The sequence below is a fragment of the Antedon bifida genome, chromosome 6 (assembly GCF_963402885.1).
Source record: "Antedon bifida chromosome 6, ecAntBifi1.1, whole genome shotgun sequence".
In the NCBI taxonomy this organism is placed as follows: Eukaryota; Metazoa; Echinodermata; class Crinoidea; order Comatulida; family Antedonidae; genus Antedon; species Antedon bifida.
In genome coordinates, this window is record NC_136231.1 from 3,041,399 (window position 1) to 3,065,040 (window position 23,642).

The window sequence follows — 23,642 nt, forward strand, 5'->3', positions numbered from 1 at the left end:
CAAATTGAATACAATATCATCAATATTTCACTTACTTTTCTGTACTGTTTTTTCAAACTGTCCGTAAATTGTACCGAATCATTTGTGAAAGAATAAAATAAAAGTAAAACTTATTATTGGAAAACTTCATGGTTTAGGATTTTCAGATAGCACGGTAATATAATAATATAGTATTTTTTTTGTTGTTACCATAATTAATATAGAAACTAAGTAAACAGTGTTTTTGTCGAATGTCTTTGTTTTCATGTTTCTGTATGATTTGTTAATGCCAAAGTTTGATGGCAGTTACCAAATTTGGGAAAACTGCAGAAAACTAAGTTTGCAGAAGTTGGTGTACCTTCTTGACATACTAGTTGATCGATTCTATAGGTGAACAAAATGACATCCTCCAGTAACAGAGACTGTAGTTTAGAAAAATCAACTAAAAACAGTAGCACAAACTGGTTTGGCAAAGTTTGGTAATGTAGACTAGACTTAGTAGAATAGGTAAACGTTGCTTGCATGCAAACGATCACTGCAATCAATGTAAAACTCAAAGGAATATGGATTGGGCACTTTCCAAAATACATGGTAAAAACTCTAATCCCGTACCACATAGTTTATCTAGGCTATGCACTATGGAAAGGCTGTTTCGTTCCTCTACATATAGCTTCATGTAAATCATAGTATTGTTAATCTGTGTACTACTTATACGTTAAATTCTCGAAATGTAACTTGCATTCTCTATTGATAATCATAAGTCTGTGATAGATGATTCTATGTATATACAGATAGTCGTATTTACCAGTCTGACGTCTTCGGCTTTTGTCAAATAGTATGGCCGATTGAGGACCTTTTTTTACTTCTCAAATGTACACAAACCTACGTTTCAAAAACTTTAATGAAATACCATTAGCCGTAAGTGACATTGATATTTATATACAAAGAATCATCTGTCTACAAACTTAAACCCATGATTCGGTTTAAAGCCCATCTATGACGCGTTACTTAAAACGGATATCTCATAGGCAGGGTTGTCAACTGCTAAATCTGCCGATAAGTTCTGGTTAGTTGCGTAAGGAAACTGCTGTTCATCTTTTGCTTGCCTTGATTTTTTTGCGCATCTTCGACGAACTACCAGAATAGCAACTGATAGCAATATCATAAATAGTAGAATTAGCGTGAACGATATGAATAATTTTGATACAATGTCGAGGTTTTCGTCGTCGTCGTCGTCGTTATCGTCGTCGTTGTCCTCACCGGTGGCGTTTTTATCTTGGTTGCTTGAAGCAGGCGGCAGCGAAGAGGGTATAACGGTTGCTGTTGAAATAAAGTTGGTTCATTATTGTCAAGTTTCTTCAAGAAGTATGTTTGATTTTCAATTATATATCCGTAATAGATTGCACGATACATTAAGAAGGTTTATATATAATACATAAAACTAAATTATTAGTATCTGACCCCAAACACTACCACCCCCACAAAATAGGGTTCTACTTTGAGCATAATACAAATAAGGGTTTTTGTTAAATAATATATCTTTCTTTAATCAGAAAACATTTAATGCAATATTACCGTTGATAATATCTCTGACACAGGACCCAAACTTAACGGTGATGTCATCTAAAGCAATGAATCCTCTTGGTGCAAATCCTACAACCCCTTCAAACATAATCTGAAATAAGAGTTAAACCAAGTAAAACTTACCGATGTTTCGTGAACAAAATCTCAAAATAATTAACAGAAACCAAATGAATTTATTTCAACATGATAACAACCTGTTGATCATCTTGTTTGACTGAGACGTTGAATTGAGATGTCTTCCACTGACTAGAATTCTTCACAGAAACGGATCCTACAAAGTCATTCAAGCCACTGACGCCTAAAATGTACACGTTAAGCTGTTGTTGTGCATCCCCTTTCATAAAATGCTTGAATGTTAAACATCGATTAGTAATGTTAGGTAGGATTGTCTGTGTTGCAATGTTGGCAACGTCACCTCTTCCTCGACCAGCCATATCGAGGTAGATGAAATTGTTTTGGCCTAAGACAGAAGTTTCGAGAATATTAATTAGTATCATTATATTTAAGATTGAATAATATATTTATTGATAGACTATATAATTACACATTGGTAACAAGCCTTATCCTCCCATGCATTCGATCATAGAGATAATATCCCGATGAAATTTGTTTGGCCTAAGACAGAACCCGAGAATATTAATTAATATCATTATATTTAAGATTGAATAATATTATAACATTTATTGATAGACTATATAATTACACATCGGTCGCAAGCCAATCATTCATTATTTATGGAGGGCCAAACTGTCAATTAATCATTAAACAAAGATATCTCTATTTAAAACAAAGATATCTCTATTCAAAACTAAGATATCCCTATTTAAAACTAAGATATCTCTATTTAAAACGAAGATATCTCTATATTGAAAAGATATCTCTATTTAAACTAAGATGTATTCGATCATAGAGATAATATCCCTTGATTCGATCAATGACTAAAAAGTAACTGCTCCATAATACAAATTAAATATTGTTATCGAGTTATAATCTTATAGCTATTGTAATATTACCTTTAGTTGCTGTCGAATAATTCGCTATGTCCTGGCTATCAGCAGAAGCGTTTAGAAACGTCCAATCAAACACGTCACTAACGCTCTGTTTAAATCCACATTTTGATAAACCACTCTCAAAGTCACATGATAACTCTGTAACAGTTGTTGATTCCCCGGATGAAAAACAGTGATGACTTTTTATGCTTACGTCATCGATGGCAATATCTCCGAGATGTCCCTTTCCAATTATACCAGTAATCAAAATCTTTAATTTTTTATTTAAAAAAAAATTCCTTTATTGAGTGCTGGCTATTGTTGAGCTACTTTAGTGGGAATGGGACAAGGATTTGGGCCTAAGTCAATATTGTCGAGACCCACCCATGACTACCACCACTAGGGCTTATATGCGCTTGTTTCATTCATTACGATGATTAAATGTTAGTGTTGTTTGTAATTGTTGTTGAAAGAATAGTATATACTGACTTCAATTCAAAACCCTTCTATATTCATGTATTATTTAACCTGTTGCGCTACTAAAGATAGTTGTATGTGTGTACTGTGTGACTACATAATATGGAGGGCCAAATACAGAGATTTCTTATACCTTAATTCTCTCTTCTATAAACCCATTGTTTACATCGTAATTGATCGGGATCAAAGCTTCAATCCATCTATCACCTTGTTCCCCTTCAATAGTCATTAACCGTTCATAATACTCTTCAGTATAGAAGTATCTGAACACTTTCAGGAATCCTACGTGTTCGCCTTTCATGTGGTACCAGAATTGTAAGCACAACACGTGATCGGAGGAGTCAATTGATGGAGACGTCAGTCGAGCTCGTTCACCCGGACGACGTGGATTTGAGGCTTCGATGTAAATATATTGTCCTATAATGTTTAACGAACTACTTATTAATTCATTTACGGAGCGATGCCAATCACATAATACAGTAACACTGTTCATTGATGAGGTGGGGATTTAGAATGAAAACATTGATTGATTTTATTATTAACAATTTCAACAGGTATTACAACGTGTGGCAGAATTGGTTACACGGTGCGACAACTATTATAAAGTGCGATAATCTTGAGTGTAACTAAATGGTTTACAAACTGCACAGTGTATTACAAAGTGTTACAGAATGTTTTTAGAAACTGCAACATGTATTATAAAATGTTACAGAATGTTTTACAAACTGCAATATGTATTACAAAGTTACAGAATGTTTTTAGAAACTGCAACATGTATTATAAAATGTTACAGAATGTTTTTAGAAACTGCAACATGTATTACAAAATGTTACAGAATGTTTTTAGAAACTGCAATATGTATTACAAAATGTTACAGAATGTTTTACAAACTGCAACATGTATTACAAAGTGTTACAGAATGTTTTAGAAGCTGCAATATGTATTAGAAAGTTACAGAATGTTTTACAAACTGCAACAAAATGTTACAGAATGTTTTTAGAAACTGCAATATGTATTACAAAATGTTACAGAATGTTTTACAAACTGCAATATGTATTACAAAGTTACAGAATGTTTTTAGAAACTGCAATATGTATTACAAAGTGTTACAGAATGTTTTACAAACTGCAACATGTACAGTATTACAAAGTGTTACAGAATGTTTTAGAAGCTGCAATATGTATTACAAAGTTACAGAATGTTTTACAAACTGCAACATGTAGGCTATTACACAACGTGACAGAATGGTCTACTACAACTTATATTACAAAGTGTGACGTAAAAGTCGTCGAATAAGACATGTACATACATCCAAACCTACCTTTGCTATTACCATACGTGTGATCTGCAGATGGACCAGTTTCCAAAGAGTGTGTTGAACCATTACGTAACTCCCAATCAAAATTATCCGTTTTCGATTGTTCAAAATTGCAAAGAGAGGAGCTGTTACCCTCAAAATCACAGGCGAACGAATCAACCACGTCATCTACATTTACTGTTAACGATAATTAGAATACATTAATGCATGAATAAGGAATATTCTCATTATACAACAACAACAACAACAAAAATGATCTCTACAAGTACCTTTTTCACAAGTTACAGCATGGAATTGAATATCGTCAATAGCAATGTCACCGTAGGCGGTATTGCCAACCGTGCCCTCAAATACAATCTACATGAATTATAATTGTAACACTCAAACATAATGAGTTAATAATAAATATGAAGTGATATTTAATCGGAGGCCTATGTCTATTAATCATATCAGCGGTCAAATGTAAAAATATGCCATTGAAAACTAACCACCGTCTAAAATCTGGAGTCAGGTTGGTGAATATAAAAAAAAACCACTTTTTACAAAATATGTCAACTTGAGGGCGTTAAACTAATCCAAAACACGCGAGTCTTTCCAAAATACGTCAACTGCTTCTTTGCCGTGCCAATAACAATTTACTAATAGGTATAGGTACGGTTATAAAACAAATAATGAATGAATAACACATGAATTCCGCTACTTTATCTATTGATGCATTTCAAATCTATCATATGCCGAAATTACTATTATGATTATTAATTTGATTTCATACACATTCAACTTCGAGTCAATCTATCGTGCTTATAAACGTAAACGTAGGCCTACGTCTCATTGAGGCTAAAGCGTGGTTCCCACTGGAACGCAACGAAGCGATGTATCGACGCGAAGTAATCACAAGTGGGAACCGACGACGCAATAGTGCTGCAAACATCGTAGGTTTGATTTCACGCAGGCGGGGGCAAACACAATGATTCAATGATTGGAAGGGAATTCCCTTACGTTGCGTAGATTGCGTTACGTTGCGTCGCTAGTGAGAACCAAGCGTTAGGTCCTTGAAATTGGAAGGCAAGCACGTTAACCGACAAGCTTGCAAGCTACAAACCAATCATTTTATAATTTTAGAGAATTTACCTGGAAATTTTCAGTTTGTCCTTTTACGTCTACTTTTTCCAATCGCCAAACATTCCCCTTATTGCCATGTTTTACATAAATAGGATCAATCGGTAAACCGCCACCAACATCTTTTTTAAAAATCTTTAGGAAATCAATAGCCCTGCCGTACATGTGATAATAGAAAGAAAGACAAATATCCGTATTGTTATTGTTTATAATTTGCGTAAGAAGTCTTGCCTTATCACCTTCACGTCTCGGAAGTGACGCCTCGATGTACATATAGTGCCCTGAAAGACATTCAATAACATTTGATACACTCCCTGATATTACTAGTACTAAACAACATTCCGCACTTTGTAATAATCGTTGAACTTAGTAATAGAGTTGTTACACTTACGTAACATGTCGCACTTTGCTAACTGAATTTGATAATATAATCTGAATCAACTTAAATGTGATCATTGAATTTTTGGTAAGTCTGATATGTACCCCTTATTCATTGTATGCAAATTTATACATTTAGAAGAGTGTTAAATTGGCACAATGGCATTCCATTTTATTGACAAAAGCGTCATTTTTGCAATTTGTGGTAATTAAACTTCGACAGACTCAAATTATGGGTAACCTTATCACTACCAAAGTTGTACTAAACCTACCAACTGAGGTTGTATATGTATGATCGTTAGTTGGACCAGTATTACTGCTTCGTGTTCGACCAGTATTTCGCCTCCAATCAAATACATCAGCAATGTCCTGTGTGTAGTTACAAATATCGTCAAATTCAAAATTACAACCAGCTTTTAGGAAGTCGATAGGTACAACTGCTGGTTCCACTGTGTCTAAGAATTGTTGATCAAAAAGAAATTTAACTTTTACACAAAATAGTAGTAATGAATGCAGGTACACACATGTTTAAAAATCGTTATATTTTATGAGTAGGCTTGCATAATGTTCACAAACACGTTGTATCATGGTACACACGTCCAACTTACTATTTGCACACGGTCCATCGTAGATCCTAACATCATCCAATGATATATCGCCATAAATACCTGAGCCACAAATTGCCTCGAAAACAAGCTTTGAAATAAAAGTTCTTATAGAAATTTAGTAAAGTTTAACAATTATTTTAAGATAACAAAAATGATTTACAAAATTCAATAGAGCCGCAAAGCCTAAAATTAACGAAAAACGATGTGCGGCTTTCATCCTTCCTCATCTTATGATGTTAGAACCGTATGTCATTTTTACTAAAATAAAAATAGGCTTATAATAATAATATACCTACAATACCTCAAAATCACCAGTCCTGTTCATAAGATAGACATGGCGAAGCCAAACGTCCATATGATGTCCTACAATTCTTACAACTGGGTCTGCCGGTATAGCGCCACCAGCTGGCCGAATGAATAAACTTAGCGCCCCTGTGTCCGATCCATACATATGATACCAAAACTCAACACACTGCTCTGGCTCGGTGATGGTCCAAACTGGAGATATCAGTCTAGCTTTGTGACCTTCGATTAGCTGATATTGCGATGTCTCAATGTACATGTAACGTCCTGAAAAGAATGCATGGTTTAAAGAACGTTCACCTATACCATGCATACTCAGAATAAATAATCTAGGCCTAATGTCTTTATAAATAAATTCAAAGCTGACCCCGATTACTAAGAAATTTCTCAGTTTGAAAAAAAAATACATTGTATTAATATTAGTGTAAGTTATCGACAGCGATTTGGCTTAGGTCTAAGTACTTCAAAAAGAAAACCATTTTGGCACACATGGCGTGTCATAACTATTCTTGCGCTTTAATATAGTTTTTTGAGAAGAAGAAAAAAACTCTCATTACTTAAAACCAAGGCATTCTAACAACAGGATGCTGAACTCCTGAGACCAAAGGCTTTATCTGTGGCTGCGACACGATCAGAATATGTACATAGTATGCCTACAGTACTGTTGATATTTGTCGCAGCCAGACATAAGATCAAAGGATTGTTACGAGTTCCTATCTTGGCAAGAATCTCAGTGTCGTGTTGTTAGAATGCTTTGGTAAAACTGTAAAATAAATACCGAGTTCACTTCCAAGAGTGTGATCCTGTGACGGTCCAGTATACCTTGTATCCGTTGCACCCCTACGAGATCGCCAATTAAAATCGTCTGACTGATCTTGCCGGTAACCACAGTTGTTGAAAGTCTCAAACGAACATGATACATTCGCAATCTCAATATCGTCTAGAAAAACAATATTCTTTATTCTTTTCTAATAACAAACAGCAAGACATGAACATGATTTTTTTAGAAAAATCGTGTTTTTAGTCGCGTGGACGCGACTCTATAGTTCACTATGTCGGTCGGTCGGTCTGTCGGTCTGTCGGTCTGTCTGTCGGTCCGGTATCACTATGCGTTTTAGCACGCGACTTATGGCTGTTGGCCTTGTTTTAGTGGTGTGCAATTTTGTAATAACTTACCGTCTGTATCTTGACAGTAGGACTTTCTTATCGTGACGTCATCTATAGAAATGCTGTCGTAATGCCCGTAGGGTGAGCTAGATCTAGATGGACCTTCGCCTTCAAATACTACCTATACGTACCAGATATTCATTTAGAAGAATAAAAATGTTTTAGTTCACTTTCTATTATCAAGACTATTGTAATTTATTTATTTAACATCTTTTTATACCAGGATTACACAATAAAGTAAAAGAAAAACCTGCTGTGCGTTAACGTGGTCCTCTCTTACATACAAAATAAATCGGGGGGAAAATTATTAATATTTAAACACATGGAAAATGATTTTTTTTGCTTAATACATATTGAAATAAATTATTGAGTTTATGAATTATAACGATTGAGAGTGTTGTGTCTGTTTCAGTTGAGTTGATCTGGACAACAGTAAACTGATGTAATGGTATTTAGAGTTGAATTCGATGTTTCAGTTAATTGGCAAGGGGAAAACACGTCGGAGATATTCGGACAACTCTTTCTCCATCATCTATTACCTGGTAAGTTGTAGTTGTGTTTTCTTGTATTTGAACTTGTGCAGCGTGCCAAATACCGCCTCTATTTCCTGACAATGACCAGACCGGGATCCCCAGCAAGTCCGACGGGTTCGTACGTACATACACACTTAGGTCTCCGACAGTACCTTCCATGTAGTACCAGAATTGAACACAAACAGTGTAGTTGTTAGTAGAATTTGGTGAAATGTTAGGAGATATAATTCGGGCAGCTTCCTGATTTCTATTATCTCCTCTATAAAACATATAATAACCTGAAAAAAAGTACAGTTAACAATCGTAATATTTCGTAATGCACATCACGTGGTATTATAAATACAAATTATGTAAGAATATATTTATATGGAAATAGACCTTTTGAATTTACCCAACAGGTGGTTATTTTACTTGTGGGGGAACTTAACCTACTTGTTACCTTATTGTTTACCGATATCCTTATTTTTAGTCGCGTGCAAACGCGACTCTATACAGCTCACTATCGGTTGGTCGGTCGGAAACATTAACTGAAATTTGACCACGCGACTGCAGCCATGTATATGGCCTTGTTACCATTATCAACGAATCATTTAAATAATTTAAACCATAATTATGGAGAATGAAAAATGACCAGGATATACCATAATAAAAAAGATATATTTCCTTAACAGTAGGCCTACTCGTCTACCGTTTGAACTAATTTCCTTATACATTATATTATTATTATAGTATATAGAGTAGGCCAAGCCCATTGTGATGAATATTCAACTAACGTAGAGCTTGATACAGTTATCAAATACCAAATATATATTATTAAACTAATTAATACATTTAGGAACGTTTGCATGGCACCACATTCTGCCATCATAATACCAACAATGGAGCATAGTTGTGGCTTGGTGGTTATGATGCTTGGCTACCACTCCAAGGGTCCTGGGTTCAAGTCCTGTCACATGTCAGGATTTTTCTAAGGACAAAATTACAACTCCACTCCCAAAGACTTGTAATAAGACTTTGTTTATGTAAAGCATCTTGTGTATATGTTTGTCTTGTGAACTAAATACTGCTCTGAGGGTCCCTAATGATCAGCAATTGCTGGATGAATTCACCCTCATTAAATATGGTAAACAAGTCGGCGGCGGCATCCTCACTCACCTGTGTTGTTTCCATATGTATGGTCTGTCTGTGGGTACTCGAACCACCAACCATTGTGTCCGGATCCGTACATCCTTCTCCAATTTCCATTAACCGAACTATCGTGTGTAAATCCGCATAAATCCTTCTCAAAGTTGCAGAAGAAATCATCTGATACGGTAATCCCAACTAGGATAAGTAAATAAGTAAATAGAACAAACGGCTTCATGTTCTTGACAGCCATGTTTGTTGTTGGTAAATGAACGAACATTACAAACTATATCTTGTTGTGATGGGGGCACGTTATTACTTGATTTATTGACAGCAGATGTTATATTGATGGTGGTAGGTACCTTTGGTACCTCTCTGCTCTCATAAGGTTAAATATTTGCACTTTATCATTGTTTAGAAGTCAAGCATTTATGGAGGAAGTAGAAAAGAAAATTAAATAGTGTTATTGAACTTAATATGCGATGATATAGAATATTTATCCATAGTTCGAATCGTGGATTTTAGTTTGGGTCTTATCGTCACTGTCTAGTAGGATACATTTTTGTTGCATCAACATTTACAGAAAAGCATTCTAGAAATATTTTTTTAGATACAAGAATGCACACACAGGAGCCAAAGTAATCAAACATTGATAACACCGTAAATTGAAAAAAAAAACAAAGTTCAAAATATCAAGAAAATAAAAAAAAGAAAAGAAATAATGCTTTTGCCTTGAGCTTTGTTTATACAGACCCACAGACGGAATACTTTACCAAACTGTTAGAAATAATGCAATGAGAGAAAGCAAATGTTTATCATTTTCAAAATCTCATCTCAAATGTCATGATTAGTTAAGAGTGTGTTCTGTATAGTAGGCCTACAATGATTTTAAACTTTTCAAGCCTATTACTTTTAAAAATTAATGTTAACTTGTAAAATGTGTATATTATAATGTTTTCCTTTTAGGTTAATTACTTTGTATTTTGTCACTGGTGGAATATTTGAAAAGTACTGCGTTATTACTGCAAATAAAAATACATCAAACACAAAATATAGTTAGGCATTTTTTAAATGCTGCCCTCAACTAACTCAAAGATAAACATCCTTACTCTATCATGATTGGATAGTTTGAGGTTATGGGTGGAGCTTACATAAAACGTGCGTCAATAACTATTGGCCAATCACAGCGGTTGGGGCTTAGTAACTTTTTTTTGTAATAACGTGTGTAAAAATGCAAATTCATTCTCTGTCCTTTTCTGAGAAATGTCAAATCCTTTTTCTTTTATGTCACGTTGTCCTTCATCTGGTTCGATTATTAGGAGATACACCCTCATCCTCAATCAAGCTAAAACCCACACATTTGTTAATTGCTTACAAGGTTTTTAAATGACTCAATTGAATGATGAATATATGAGTTATAGCAAAATGTGCATTATTCAAAATGTTAAAGACAGATCAGGAAAACCAGTTAATGTAGGCCTTTGTATTAATTGCAGTATGTTTGCAATACACCATGGAGGAAGGAAGCAATGTGAAGTTGAGAATGTCTCTGTAAAATCGTCTTTTAGGGTAATCCTAGTCAAAGTAAAATTGAGGCGAATTTAAAGTGACTAATCTAATGTGATTGGTAACCACAAAACAATTACAATAGGAGCAGGGTATATGGTGACTAAATCAAACAAGGCGTATATACTTGAAACATATTATAATCGTCTCATAATTTAGGCTTACAAACACTTTGTTTTGCTTAATTTTTTCTCAGCCATTTCAAATTATGTCAAATATATCTGTAGACTAAACAAATATTTATTGGGAATCCATTTTACAGTACCGTAGTTGTAGAGCATTCCTTGTAATCATGAATATAATTATTCTCAAATGAAAATATACAAGAAATTGTTTATGGATAGAATATTTCCACGAGTTGAAAGTTGAACTGGTCCAATTATTTGTATAATATGTTATATAATGTTCTTATGTTGGAGTTTCCGATGTCTAATGCATTCCAATACTCATTGTAATTTCTCATAATTATCCTGTTTTTTCCTTTTAATTTTTAACATTCTGATAGTTTGTACCTGGTGGTAACGCACACAATCTTAATTTTATAGGTTACAAACATTCACGAATAAATTACCTACTGTGAGTGAATCACCAATGTTATTCGTATTACTCAAAATAAATATTAATGCAACTCCAGACTTTGGAGAGTATAATGTTCCGGCATGCTGTATCCGAGAGCTTATCACAAGTAATTTTAAGTCGTAGTAAATGTATTGGATTCAGTCAATCCCTCCTTCATCAAACAACAGTATGGTGTAATGCTGAATCATCGTATTTTATGTGGTCATATTGCAGTTAATAATAGACCCGCAGTATGTTTTATTCATGTAGTAAGTTAAAGTAGGTTTGATTAGGATGACCTTTGACATTATCATGATCGATACATAATGCTAGTTAATACATAGTCATGTCAACTCCCAGTAATTTAAGATCCTGCATAGTTATCGTGTTTTAAATCCGTCGTGAGTATCTACGAGGCTGGTTCTTGTACGGTATACCGGTATCATGTCACATAATCTTGCAGCATCGTGTCTGTTGACTAGGCATACTACAGTATACCATTAGAACCTATAAAGCGTAGTTCCCACTAGCGACGTAACGTAACGCAAACGACGCAACGTAAGAAAATGCCCTTCCAATAATTCTGTTTGCCCTCGCCTGCGTGAAATCAAACCTGCCATATTTGCAGCACTGTTGCGTCGTCGGTTTCATACTTGTGATTACGCAATACAGCACGTTGCGTCAATACGTCGTTGCGTTGCGTCCTAATGGGAACCACGGCTTAAGTATCAAGAGACGCATACCAAGTGGGATAACGGTTTCTGCAGACTCGAAACGGAATGCTGTTCATTGTCGCTTTGTGTTTTCCAAAACACTTGTCATATTTAAATTAAAATGGACATGTCAAAACGATGAGACAATGAAGATGAAATGGCTCTGGTCCAGCGACCAAACAAGGGCTGTAAAAAGTACAGTACGCAGTCCCATTAACGTAAGATTATATACTATTTTCCTGTTTTACCTAGGTCTCTATATTATTTCTAGGTTCCTGATTTTTGTATGGTTAATTTATATTAATTCTTAGTCACACGCAACAAAAAAATTGGCACAAAAGGTTTGATGAGTTGTACACACATCAACAAAAGCTTAGATTTTGACAATTCCTAGCATATCTTGTTTATTAATTGTATTCACTGTTCTTGAATTAAACTTGAAGGTACGTAGAACAAACGCAATTAGAAACTATCTTTTGACCACAAGTATACATTCTTGATTTGAATTTACTTCAAATCATTGCTTAAGCGTGGTTCCCACTAGAACGCAACGCAGCGACGTATCGACGCAAAGTGTTGTGTATTGCGTAATCACAAGTGGGAACCGACGACGCAACAGTGCTGCAAATATCGCAGGTTTGATTTCACGCAGGCGAGGGCAAACACAATTATTGGAAGGGCATTTTCTTACGTTGCGTCGCTTGCGCTACGTTACGCCGCTAGTGGGAATCACTCTTTATGGTATACCATACTTACACGTCGTACTCAGTCTTTAAAAGTACAATTTAATTTGTATTTATGTTAGATGTGGCTAATTTTCTTAGAGACATGTATTTCTAAACTTGTGACTGGCATTCCTGTTACGGTACTGTGATTTTGATGCTTATTTTAGGCCTACATTATTATATTTATTTTATTTTATCAGTTAAACAAACCTTATAAGGCATAATTAAACTGAATCCGGCGGTCCAAAATAAGCCTCAACGTGCCTAATCACGGCTACTAATATTTCCTTAAACTTAATGTACATTCTTCCGTTCTCGACACTCTTCTTGAAAGCATTCTCGTTTAATTTGTATGCTTGATTCGGTGTAAGTCACTGACGTGTATTTCCAACAGTGAAAAGATAAAGGCCCTGATAATATAGACCTATATATGATGCATAATAATCAAATCATCATAGTAAAAAATATATAAGGTATCTCTCAAAAGTGAACAAGTACGATAAGAAATGCTTTCAATATTGATAGGCCTGATGTAAAAACATGCAAAATGAAAATGTTTAAAAAAGGTCAATTTATATTTGTAAAGACGGATATTATAAACTATATTTTTTTCATTTTTACTATACTAGTAACATATATAATCCATTATCGCATGACTTGACTCTTTCACATGACTTTCCATGCACGTATTATAATATCTCCAACTTTTTTTTTCTCATAAATGCCATTTTTCGGTATTTATCCCTTGCTCTGGCATTTGACGTCACCCGACAAACATTGATGACATAACGTTACCAACATAAATGTTCTTCAAATAGGCTAATTATGTGATTATCTGATTCTAATTTAAGAATGATAATTTGTGACATTCGACCCTTTAATTCAATGGATCAAATCATTGCATGTTATACTGCGGAAACATGACCGCCTTTAAACATAATCTAACGTGATTCTGAGGGGAAAATAGATGTGCATTCAGGGTTGAATCCTCGTACTTTCATCAAGGTAATTTAACAACAGGACACTGAGCTCTTCTTGCCAAGATAGAAACTCGTAACAGTCCTTTGATCTTATGTCTGGCTGCGACAAATACCAACAGTACTATGTACATATTCTCCGTGGCACGCGGGCGTGGAACTGGTCGGGTCACAGCCACAGAAAAACGCAAGTTGACAAATCACAAGGAACAGTCTGTCGTCACCGTGGATGTTCCCTTCTTCCATTTAAATATGAACATTTACAAGCATTGTTTTACCCATTTTGATACAAAGGTTATATAGAGTGTGCGATGGGTAGGTAAGCCTTGAGTCAGATACGTCAAATATTTGAATTGGAATTGAGCCAGTCTTACAAGTGATTCACTACTTTCAACTCCATCCGTAACCTAATGTAATAATTGTGAATGGCGATTGCGTAAAACCAACCCCTGGGTAAAGATGAGTACCTTAAGTATTGTTAATTGAATTGGATTTTGAATGGGATTGCTGAATTTGGTGAAATAGATTCGTGTTTCGTTGTTTAATAAAACTAAAATTAGGCCTTCATATGCAAACGGTAGGCCTACAGTCAAACATTTTCATATTTCCAATTGTAAATAATATCGATTTAAGCCATGCGTACGTGTATTATTATAATTATTAAATGTGTAATTACTTATATTTTATGATGGCAACAAATGAATAAATAAATCACATTATCAAATATACAGATCCAGTGTGGTAATTAAAGTATTGGTAGAAGATTCAACAAAAAAGTCAAGTATGGAACGTCTTTGTGTAAATAGTGGGCAACTATTCCCGTTAATTTATATGTTACCATTTAGATACTTTTACATTAAACAACACTATATTGTACTTTATTGATCAGTAACTCCACCGTAATTAATCTATATTTTTTATGGGGGGAAGGAGAGATTGAGTTTAATATTATTTCCACCATGAATCTTGTACTACCTTATATACTGGCTTGAGATTCTTCTAAATGTTGTTATGCCTATCAAACTGAAAGTCTAAAGTTCACATACAAACGAAACCCCTTTTGATAGTTTACTAATTACCTTAATTGGGTTAGAATGAGGAAATCTGTCATTGTTAATACTTCCGTAGCAGCAATTTGTTTCTTTTATTTTAGGCTGAATGTTTCACATTATGCGGGTTTAACATAAATGCATGGATCGGTTCTAAAGTTCCCATCTTCTTATGCACGACACTTTTTAAAATTTGTTTCCATCTCAAACTATTTAATATTTTCTAGGTCTTTCGTGTCGTACCACATCCATCCAAAGTGGATATATCTCTGATGAAAACTATTGCACTAAAATCTTAAAATAATATCATTTGGATCCTACTGTAATATTATAGAATAGACATTTTTTTTTTTTTGTTGATCCAAAAGATCGAAAGTAATAAAAATATAACTAAGATCAACAGTCTACTTGAGAAAGTAAATTGATTGCTTGCGAAACGCCGTTGTAAGCACCAGTATACTTTCGCTCTATTGGGTCAACAATAAAGAAACATTTCTCTTCTAATTGCACTAAATGAGTCTTTTGAGATATTAATTTTTGATACTCATCGTCTTGATAAGAGATTGCTTTCTGGTACATTTCCTTCATGTAGGAATTAATATAAAATAACTCCCAGATGGAGTCTCAAAGATTATGACGTAATTAAGGTGACATTTTAACTTCTTGACGTCATTGATTTATAACACGCTTGATTAGATATAATCACTCCTTTGCTCTCAATTCTTACGACCTCAAAAAAATGTCGTAAGTATTACAAAAACAAGGCCAAATTTGAGTTAGTGTTTACCGACAGACCAACCGACCGACATAGTTAGCTATAGAGTCGCGTTACACGCGCGCGACTATAAATAACCTCACTTTGGAACTATTTCATAAAAGCACATTCATCAATTATAAAATTATTAAAGTTAAAACATAACGGAAAGTAAATAATGATTAATAGTGCGATGTGCCAGATGAACAGATAAAATGTCAAAAATACTTAAATGATAGAAACAATATTATTAGATCATGTAAATTCAAGAACAATATGATTATCTATACTCATGTTAGCCAAACTGTTATATCATGACTTAGCATAGATAACATTGTGTACATGTGCGAATTGATACTTCAATCTTAACATGTTTATGTATCAAACCGAACATATTACTTTGGGAAATGTTTTTCTTTTATATCTGAATTTTATAATTTTTGTCAAAGTAGGCCTGCAAAAATCCTTTTCCTCTAATGATAATATTAAAAATATATATTTTTTTCTTTTCTATTTCCTAGTGTCTATATTTTAAATGTGTTTATGTTAATTTTCGTATATATATTTTAATGTAATTTTTCATGCTCTCGTTGTTTTGTTATACTTACTTACTTGTAACCTACTCACAATTTAATTTCAATGTTGCAAGATTAAGAAATAAAAGTTAAAATTAATATACAAAAATGTGGAAAGTTTGATTGTCCATGTGGAATTGTACGTTTGGTATTTCAGCACGTGGCACATGACAATTATACGGATCGACGTGTGACACGTCAATGGTTGATGACACCTAGCAATGCATCATGGGATCAATATAAGCTTAATACAAACTCATCTAGGGTTCAGTATTTTGAAATGAGTCAGCTCAAGTCTGAAACCAAGCTGGACCAGCTGACATCATCATTATATCATTTTACTCAGTCAGAGTCGTAATATTAATCACAGATTAGGGCATTCCTTTTTCCAATGGTAAATCAAGATAAATAATTTCAAGTGGTTTTTATAATAAATAGATAATTTGGATATTATATATAATTTTGTTTATTAAAACAAGTTCTCCAATACTGAATACTGGCCCAGCATAGTGTCCTAAGGTTAGGATGTTGTGTTAAAATAGTATTGCCACTCAGTTCATTTCCCGGGAAAGTGGCCCCTTACTTTAGTTCCAATACATTCGTTCGCCTCTGCAAAATAAAATAAAATAAAATTATATCAACAATGAGAAATACGTTTTTTAGATAGATGAATCTGTTCTTGTTTCTATACAATTCAATAAGCCTACTTGTCACCCCTTCACTCTCCTCAGAAATTAAAACAAATTAAAACTAGGCCTCATCATTTGTAATTATCGATTTAACATATTACAGCAATATTCTTATTGATATTGTGCTTAAAGCTTACAACCAGCTCACAGAAAAGTGAATTAGGATACCTGATCAGAATGACTACACATCGTTATAATGTTTCGGAAATTGGAAGCTTTTCTATTTCATTAAAATTAATACTTTGACACAGATAATTGTGCATCTGCTGTTCGTATGACAAACACAAGAATTTGACCAACACGAAATACAGTTTCTTTATGTGGGCTTTAAAATAATATTTCTAGTACATACAGATATGAATTTTTAACGAAAGTTGTTTGTTGCATGTATATAGTTTTTGTAAATGAGTACAGTAATGGTAATGTGCAAAGTAAACAAAACCCGAGTCTATTTTACTCTACAGCTCACATTGGTCGGTTGGTCGGTTGGTCGGTAAACACTAACTCAAATTTGAGTTGACTGCAGCCATGAGTGAGTGATATGGCCTTGTTTCACTTGGGAATGTTACTTTTAAATCCGTAGCATGAAGTTTTCTTTTTATTATTTCTAAGATATTATCCTTCTTCTATTTATTCCTCTACGATTCTTAACGTACTGTATATTGGGAAAACATGTTTTATACTAATAATAATATAAAACAATTGATGAGTAATCAGTAATCTCTTGTCCGAATTAACATAATCCAAACAATATTAGATATCTTTATATTAAACATTTTTTTTTTTGCATAAAAATAAATTGAATTAAATTTTAAAATGAATTTAAACAAACTTGTTTAATCAATATGTAGGCCTACTTCTGTATGTTTCAATATCGACACATTAAATATAATAATATAGGTTATCATTTTCAGTTATTATTTATTTATACTTCTTTTCACAAAAGAAAGTACCTTTATGCCCCTTGTTAACATCATCAGATTCTGATTATTTGAGGTATACGTTTGTGAGAACACGAGTCTGACTCACGGTGGTATATCCATAACCTATGACCCCTCATGTAGTGAAAACCGGGGGTGTGTAAAGCCCCGGACTTCATCGTCATTGGATGGTGACTGATCTTTATAAGCAGTACTTTTTAGAGGGAGGAGGCAGTCTTGTGTTGTTGCCGGCCACACTGTAAGTAACTTCATTTACCGTCACATCTGGATATCAAACTCCAACAAAATGAAATTCGTCGTACTCCTAGTCGCACTTGCACGTAAGTAAAATTTATCATTATAATTATTAATTATATAAAAGTAGTAAATGTTTTCTAATAATACTAATGTAGTTATTTATCTTATAATATCATTTTTCTACTGTCAAATATATTTCTACTGTATTTTTATAATTATAATATTAATATAATATCATTGTTAATGATGAGTTAATACTAATTATTTAAAATGTTACTGCAATTTTTTATAATTTCATTTCATTTTTTGGAATTAGTTAATTATTCATTAGGCCTACCGATTTTAAACTAAAACACCAAATAAAAATAAATTATTTTAATAATTAAAAAGACATGAACTTGTATAAGACTAAGAATCCATTCCAACCACCACACGTAGACAAGTTTTCACTAAATCAAAATGTTATAATATGTTGGTTCCATTTTTTAAAGATAATTTAATAATTTTTTTTTTTAAAGAAGTAATTAAAATTATGCCTGCTGATTGTTTTGGTTGTTATGTCTTGTATTTTGGTAAGTTAGAAAGGTTGCCAGAGTAAAAGAAGAAATCTTCTTACCTTTTTCAAAACTTGTATGGATTTGAATCTGGAGATAATGTACTCTATCGATTTAATTTTGTATCTCAATAGTGCTACCATTACAACTTTTCAGATAAAAAAATATAGGCCTACTCCACCTGTAATGAAATAATGAAAATATTTAAAAAATAAACCACAATATCTACTGTTATCTACAGACTTTTTCTAAAAGAGCTTAAAGATGACGTTGATTTAGATTAGATTTTAGAGTGAAGTTGAAGTTTTGATGCCGGAAATTTGTTCTAATGAAACGGAACATTAAAATTATTATAATAAATTATATGTAACGCCTTTTCAATAAGCTTGAATCAACTCTGATTAATATTATCTATTCATCTAATGGTAGGATTAACAACAAAAGTTTGTAAGAGTAACTATTGACTTTAACTTTATAAGCTTAGAATTGAGTCAACGACAATTGCATTGTTGACAATATTGATGACATTTCCGATTGTTTAAATTATAATAATTCACTAATGATGATTATTATAGTCCAAATTAGTTGACATACTATTTTTTTGTATAAAATTTATATAAACTGAAAATTAATTTAATAATTTAGGAACGATAGAAATGGGAGAATTTGCAAGAATGAGAAGAATCTGAATAGACCCTTTTTTCAATTTTTTAAAATGTATAAAATGTTTTTAAAAAAAATCTTCTCAAACTCATTAATTTCGTTCAATGAGATAAGATTTTACCAAATTATAAATATGGTATAGGTCATCATAATAAATTATCTATAATGAATTAATAATAATAAAGTTTAACTTGTTTAGATCTTTTTAAAGCTAATTTCCACTCACGAGATCATGATGAATATGAAATTAATATATTAATAATTATTATTCTGAATAAGTTTTCAATTATTTTATTATAATCACCAGATTACATTAATCCTAAAGGTTGTATACAATTTGTATAGATAGCGAATATTGTGGAAGTAAAAAATTACGTAATGATATGGTGTTGAACGTTAGCCAAGTGCGGTTTCTTCGTCTTTGGTACTGTCAGGCACTAACTTAGCTCCCAGGGTTGCCAGGAAATTGTCCTGAATTGATAGAAAACTGTTTTATTGAGTCACTTACTCGTTACCTTAGTAACGGTAACACATTCGACGTCACCATTTTATCCAGTTTTATCAAGAATATTTGTAACTGTTAACTTAAAAATAAAAATAATTTCTAATTCAGCACATTTTTTTTTCTTCCTGCAATCTAGATTGTTTTTTTTTTATTTGTGTAATTATACATTGCAACTTGATTTTATTTCTCAATTAGATAATACCAATATATCTTTTTGTTCAAATAACAACATTTGTAAAAAGGCATACAATATTTTATTAGGTAAAATTGAGATAAATCATGAATAATACCACCAAACTTACGAGTTAAAAATGACTATAGCGAGGCATTTGATGAATAGGCAAACTGCCTTAAAATGAGACATGTTTCGAGAAACTATTCTCATCATCAGAACAGTAAACAACGCCTAGAGTTATTTTTGTGTTTACAGTATTATTTTTTCCTTCTGATTGAGACATTACTAGTATTTAGCATACATATTATGTTTTTGTTCTTCAATAAAAGTTTCTGTTTATCTTCAACAGATGTTGTTCTTAGTCAAGATACTTCGACGACACCAATTCCACCATTTCGAGACACTAATATAAATGGTGTCAATGCTGGGAATATGAATGGATTGGGAAATCCAGGAAACTTGAACCCCGGCAACATGAACCCCGGCAACATGAACCCAGGCAACATGAACCCAGGCAACATGAACCCAGGCGGAGTCAATAACTATCCAGTAGGAGTAGGAGGTGGTGGTGGTGGAGGCTCTACCACAGTTATCCCTGGTTTCGGTATCAATGTTGCAGGTCAAGCAGCCGGTATCACTGCTGGTGCATCAGTAGTCGGTGGTGATGATAGTTCCAGTAGTGAGGAGAATAGCGAACTTGATCTTCCAGGAAACGGTATTAGCAGCGTCGTCGGTGGAGCTGCCGTGGAGGAAGGAGATAGCCCAGACACACCAGACGCAGTAGATGGTGGCGGTAATATGAACGTAGGAGCAGGCACGGGTGCTGGAGCAGGAGGCAACGCTAATGTCGGACGAGGTGATACAGAGTTTAACGACATTGGTGATACACCAGATAACGATGCTCAAAACATGGTTGATGCTGATATGGGATCACAGGTTGGAAAATCATCTACCGGTGCAACTGCAGGAATTCTAATTGCAGTTGTTGCCGTCGTAGCTGCAGCTGCTGGTATCGGTATTTACGTCGTAAAACAACGACGAAATGCTTTCTCAGCTAGCAATGTATAAGAACTTTTTACTTCAAAGACTTTTTTCTAATTTCCGTTCCATGCGTATGTATGTATGTATGTATGTATGTGTATCTATCTTTTCTATGTAAATAAATAACAAGTTAATAATATAACAGATGTCCATCAACTGCAATTTGAAATTGTTAAGACTGTGAACATTAGCAGGTCTAGTTTATCTTGTAAGATAACATTATAAATAACAATTATATATGTGTCAAATATGTATTACAGAGATTTACTAATATTCATATAATATGCAAATTATTAAAGGTGTATTGTTCCCTGAAAAAATGTGTGAAATGCCATTTCAATATCACATAATAGGACAATACATCTACAATTTATATAACAATTATGTAATTTTTTGAAAATATAAGTATACTTATCATCTTATAAAAATAACCAATAATCATTATTTTCGTTATTTTCAGTCATATCAATATTATTGTAAAATTAAATTCCATTTTTAACAACTTATTTTTAATTATGTATGTATATATAGTTCTATTTTTCTACTTAAAACTTGAGGGCATAATTGAATTCTGTCTGGTGAAAGGTTTCTTAATTTATTTGTTTTCTTTCTTTTTTTTTAATTGACTTTAATTTTATTATCATTTTGTAGCAAATTTCTTTTCTTAGTAGAATGTAGTAAACTTATGTAAATCCATGGCAATTATGAACAACACGTATTAACACAATAGGCTCCTATACAGTTTTTTTATAATCTCTTTTTTAGATGTTTTCGAATATATGTAAACTAAATTCTATGGTACAGGAATAAATTTGCCTTATAAGGAAGGTCGGCTATCATTATTATTATTCAAAACCAAACTGATATGTATTCAATCGTACTTCCGTTTGAATGTTAAATAATATTCTATGGTTACAATGAACGCCGTATTGGCAGTAACATATTAATTAGATCATAAAAACGCTGTATATTGTTGAATAGCTTCTATATTGCTGACAATTTTAATAATAAATGAAAAAGCAATAGTTAATTTTCGATAAATAGAAATAAAAACGAAATAGATAAGCCTACAGTGGTTATGCCATTATGATTTGATAAGGTAATAATACTCGAAAAAGTACTTTGTTTCGTTTTTATTAATTACGTTACTTTTCTATTTGACGACAACGGTAGTTGATGTTGATGATGAGTATGGATTGTATTGAACAACTACCAACATGCACGACGGCAGTTAATATGATCTAGCTTAGACAAATAAAATCGAGGACAAAAAGATCTATTATATTAAAGATTTGTAACTTGTCAAATTAAAAATATAAGCAAGAAGCACTCTTGTTTTTTATGAAGAGAGCTGATGGGAGCGGCAACCCATACTTTTTGTTAAGAGAGCTGAAGGGAGCGGCAACCCATATTTTATTATTTTTTTATGAAGAGAGCTAGGGTTGACCCAGACTTTTCAATAAGAAAGAAAGGCGGTGCGGCGACAAAGGCTCTTTAGGTAGGGAGGTCGTGAAGGGGACGACATTTTTATTGAAATTATGGTGGAAGTAAAGATTACTGTATATTGATTATACTATACTTATAATACTGTGTATTGAGTTGTAATACTAAGATTGCGTAGTGATTCTAAGATTGTTCACTACAAAATCTCCAATTCAACCAACCGCCTATTAGTTCGTCCGTCTTTCTAACCCATCTATCATCTTTCTGTCAATTAATTTATTCAACCTTTTTTGTCCATTTATGATTTATCGCAGTCTGTTTATTAAAACTTGAAGTTTTCGTTTTTCCTTCATATTCCTCCATACACATCCAACCATGCCTACATTCAACCGTTCATGTGTGTTGTACACTTTCTTCATTCGTTCATTTAGTTGGTTCGTACGTTTATTTATATATCATTAACCCAGCTTAATATACGCTTTCCCAATTTCCGTTAATTCATCTAGTACCATTTTAATCAGGTTTTAGTCCAGACAGAGTCTGGGTATTATCATGGGACATTAGATTCCCATGTGAAACATATTTACAAGTTTAAATTTACAAAAAAAATTATCATCTTCCCATATTCATTTAGGCCGTCATTTGATTTGTTGATTTTGTATCACGACACTTGCGTTATCTGTTAAGTTCAACACGATGGAAGTGGTGGATTAATTGAATGGGTTATACTACTCGTGCAATAGGAATAATTGTATTCATTCATCCTATACTCGGCTCCACCTCATCAAAATAGTAAATCTTTCAACTAATAAAAATATTCTCCACTATTTAACACATAAACATTCATCAATATTGTATATCCACCAAAGGGCGTTACTTGTATTATTATTTGGGAGC

At 33.3% G+C, this 23,642-nt stretch overlaps 3 protein-coding genes across 3 annotated transcripts in view; 1 reads left to right on the top strand and 2 right to left on the bottom strand.

The window, feature by feature from the left end:
- Positions 1–23,642, bottom strand: part of LOC144845813 (L-threonine 3-dehydrogenase-like) — a 180,571-nt gene that overhangs the window by 19,946 nt on the left and 136,983 nt on the right. The window lies entirely within an intron of this gene.
- Positions 181–9,838, bottom strand: LOC144845798 (MAM and LDL-receptor class A domain-containing protein 1-like). Its single transcript, XM_078703241.1, has 15 exons — positions 9,611–9,838; positions 8,462–8,733; positions 7,932–8,043; positions 7,534–7,695; positions 6,754–7,022; positions 6,453–6,540; positions 6,117–6,299; positions 5,479–5,747; positions 4,617–4,704; positions 4,351–4,524; positions 3,163–3,446; positions 2,577–2,823; positions 1,758–2,023; positions 1,555–1,654; positions 181–1,299 (listed from the first exon to the last, which is right to left on the bottom strand). Exons 1-15 carry the CDS (start codon positions 9,831–9,833, stop codon positions 974–976), a joined length of 3,063 nt encoding a protein of 1,020 aa, XP_078559367.1. The 5' UTR covers positions 9,834–9,838; the 3' UTR covers positions 181–973.
- Positions 18,312–22,422, top strand: LOC144844381 (uncharacterized). The gene is made up of 2 exons (XM_078701272.1): positions 18,312–18,447; positions 20,611–22,422. Exons 1-2 carry the CDS (start codon positions 18,414–18,416, stop codon positions 21,327–21,329), a joined length of 753 nt encoding a protein of 250 aa, XP_078557398.1. The 5' UTR covers positions 18,312–18,413; the 3' UTR covers positions 21,330–22,422.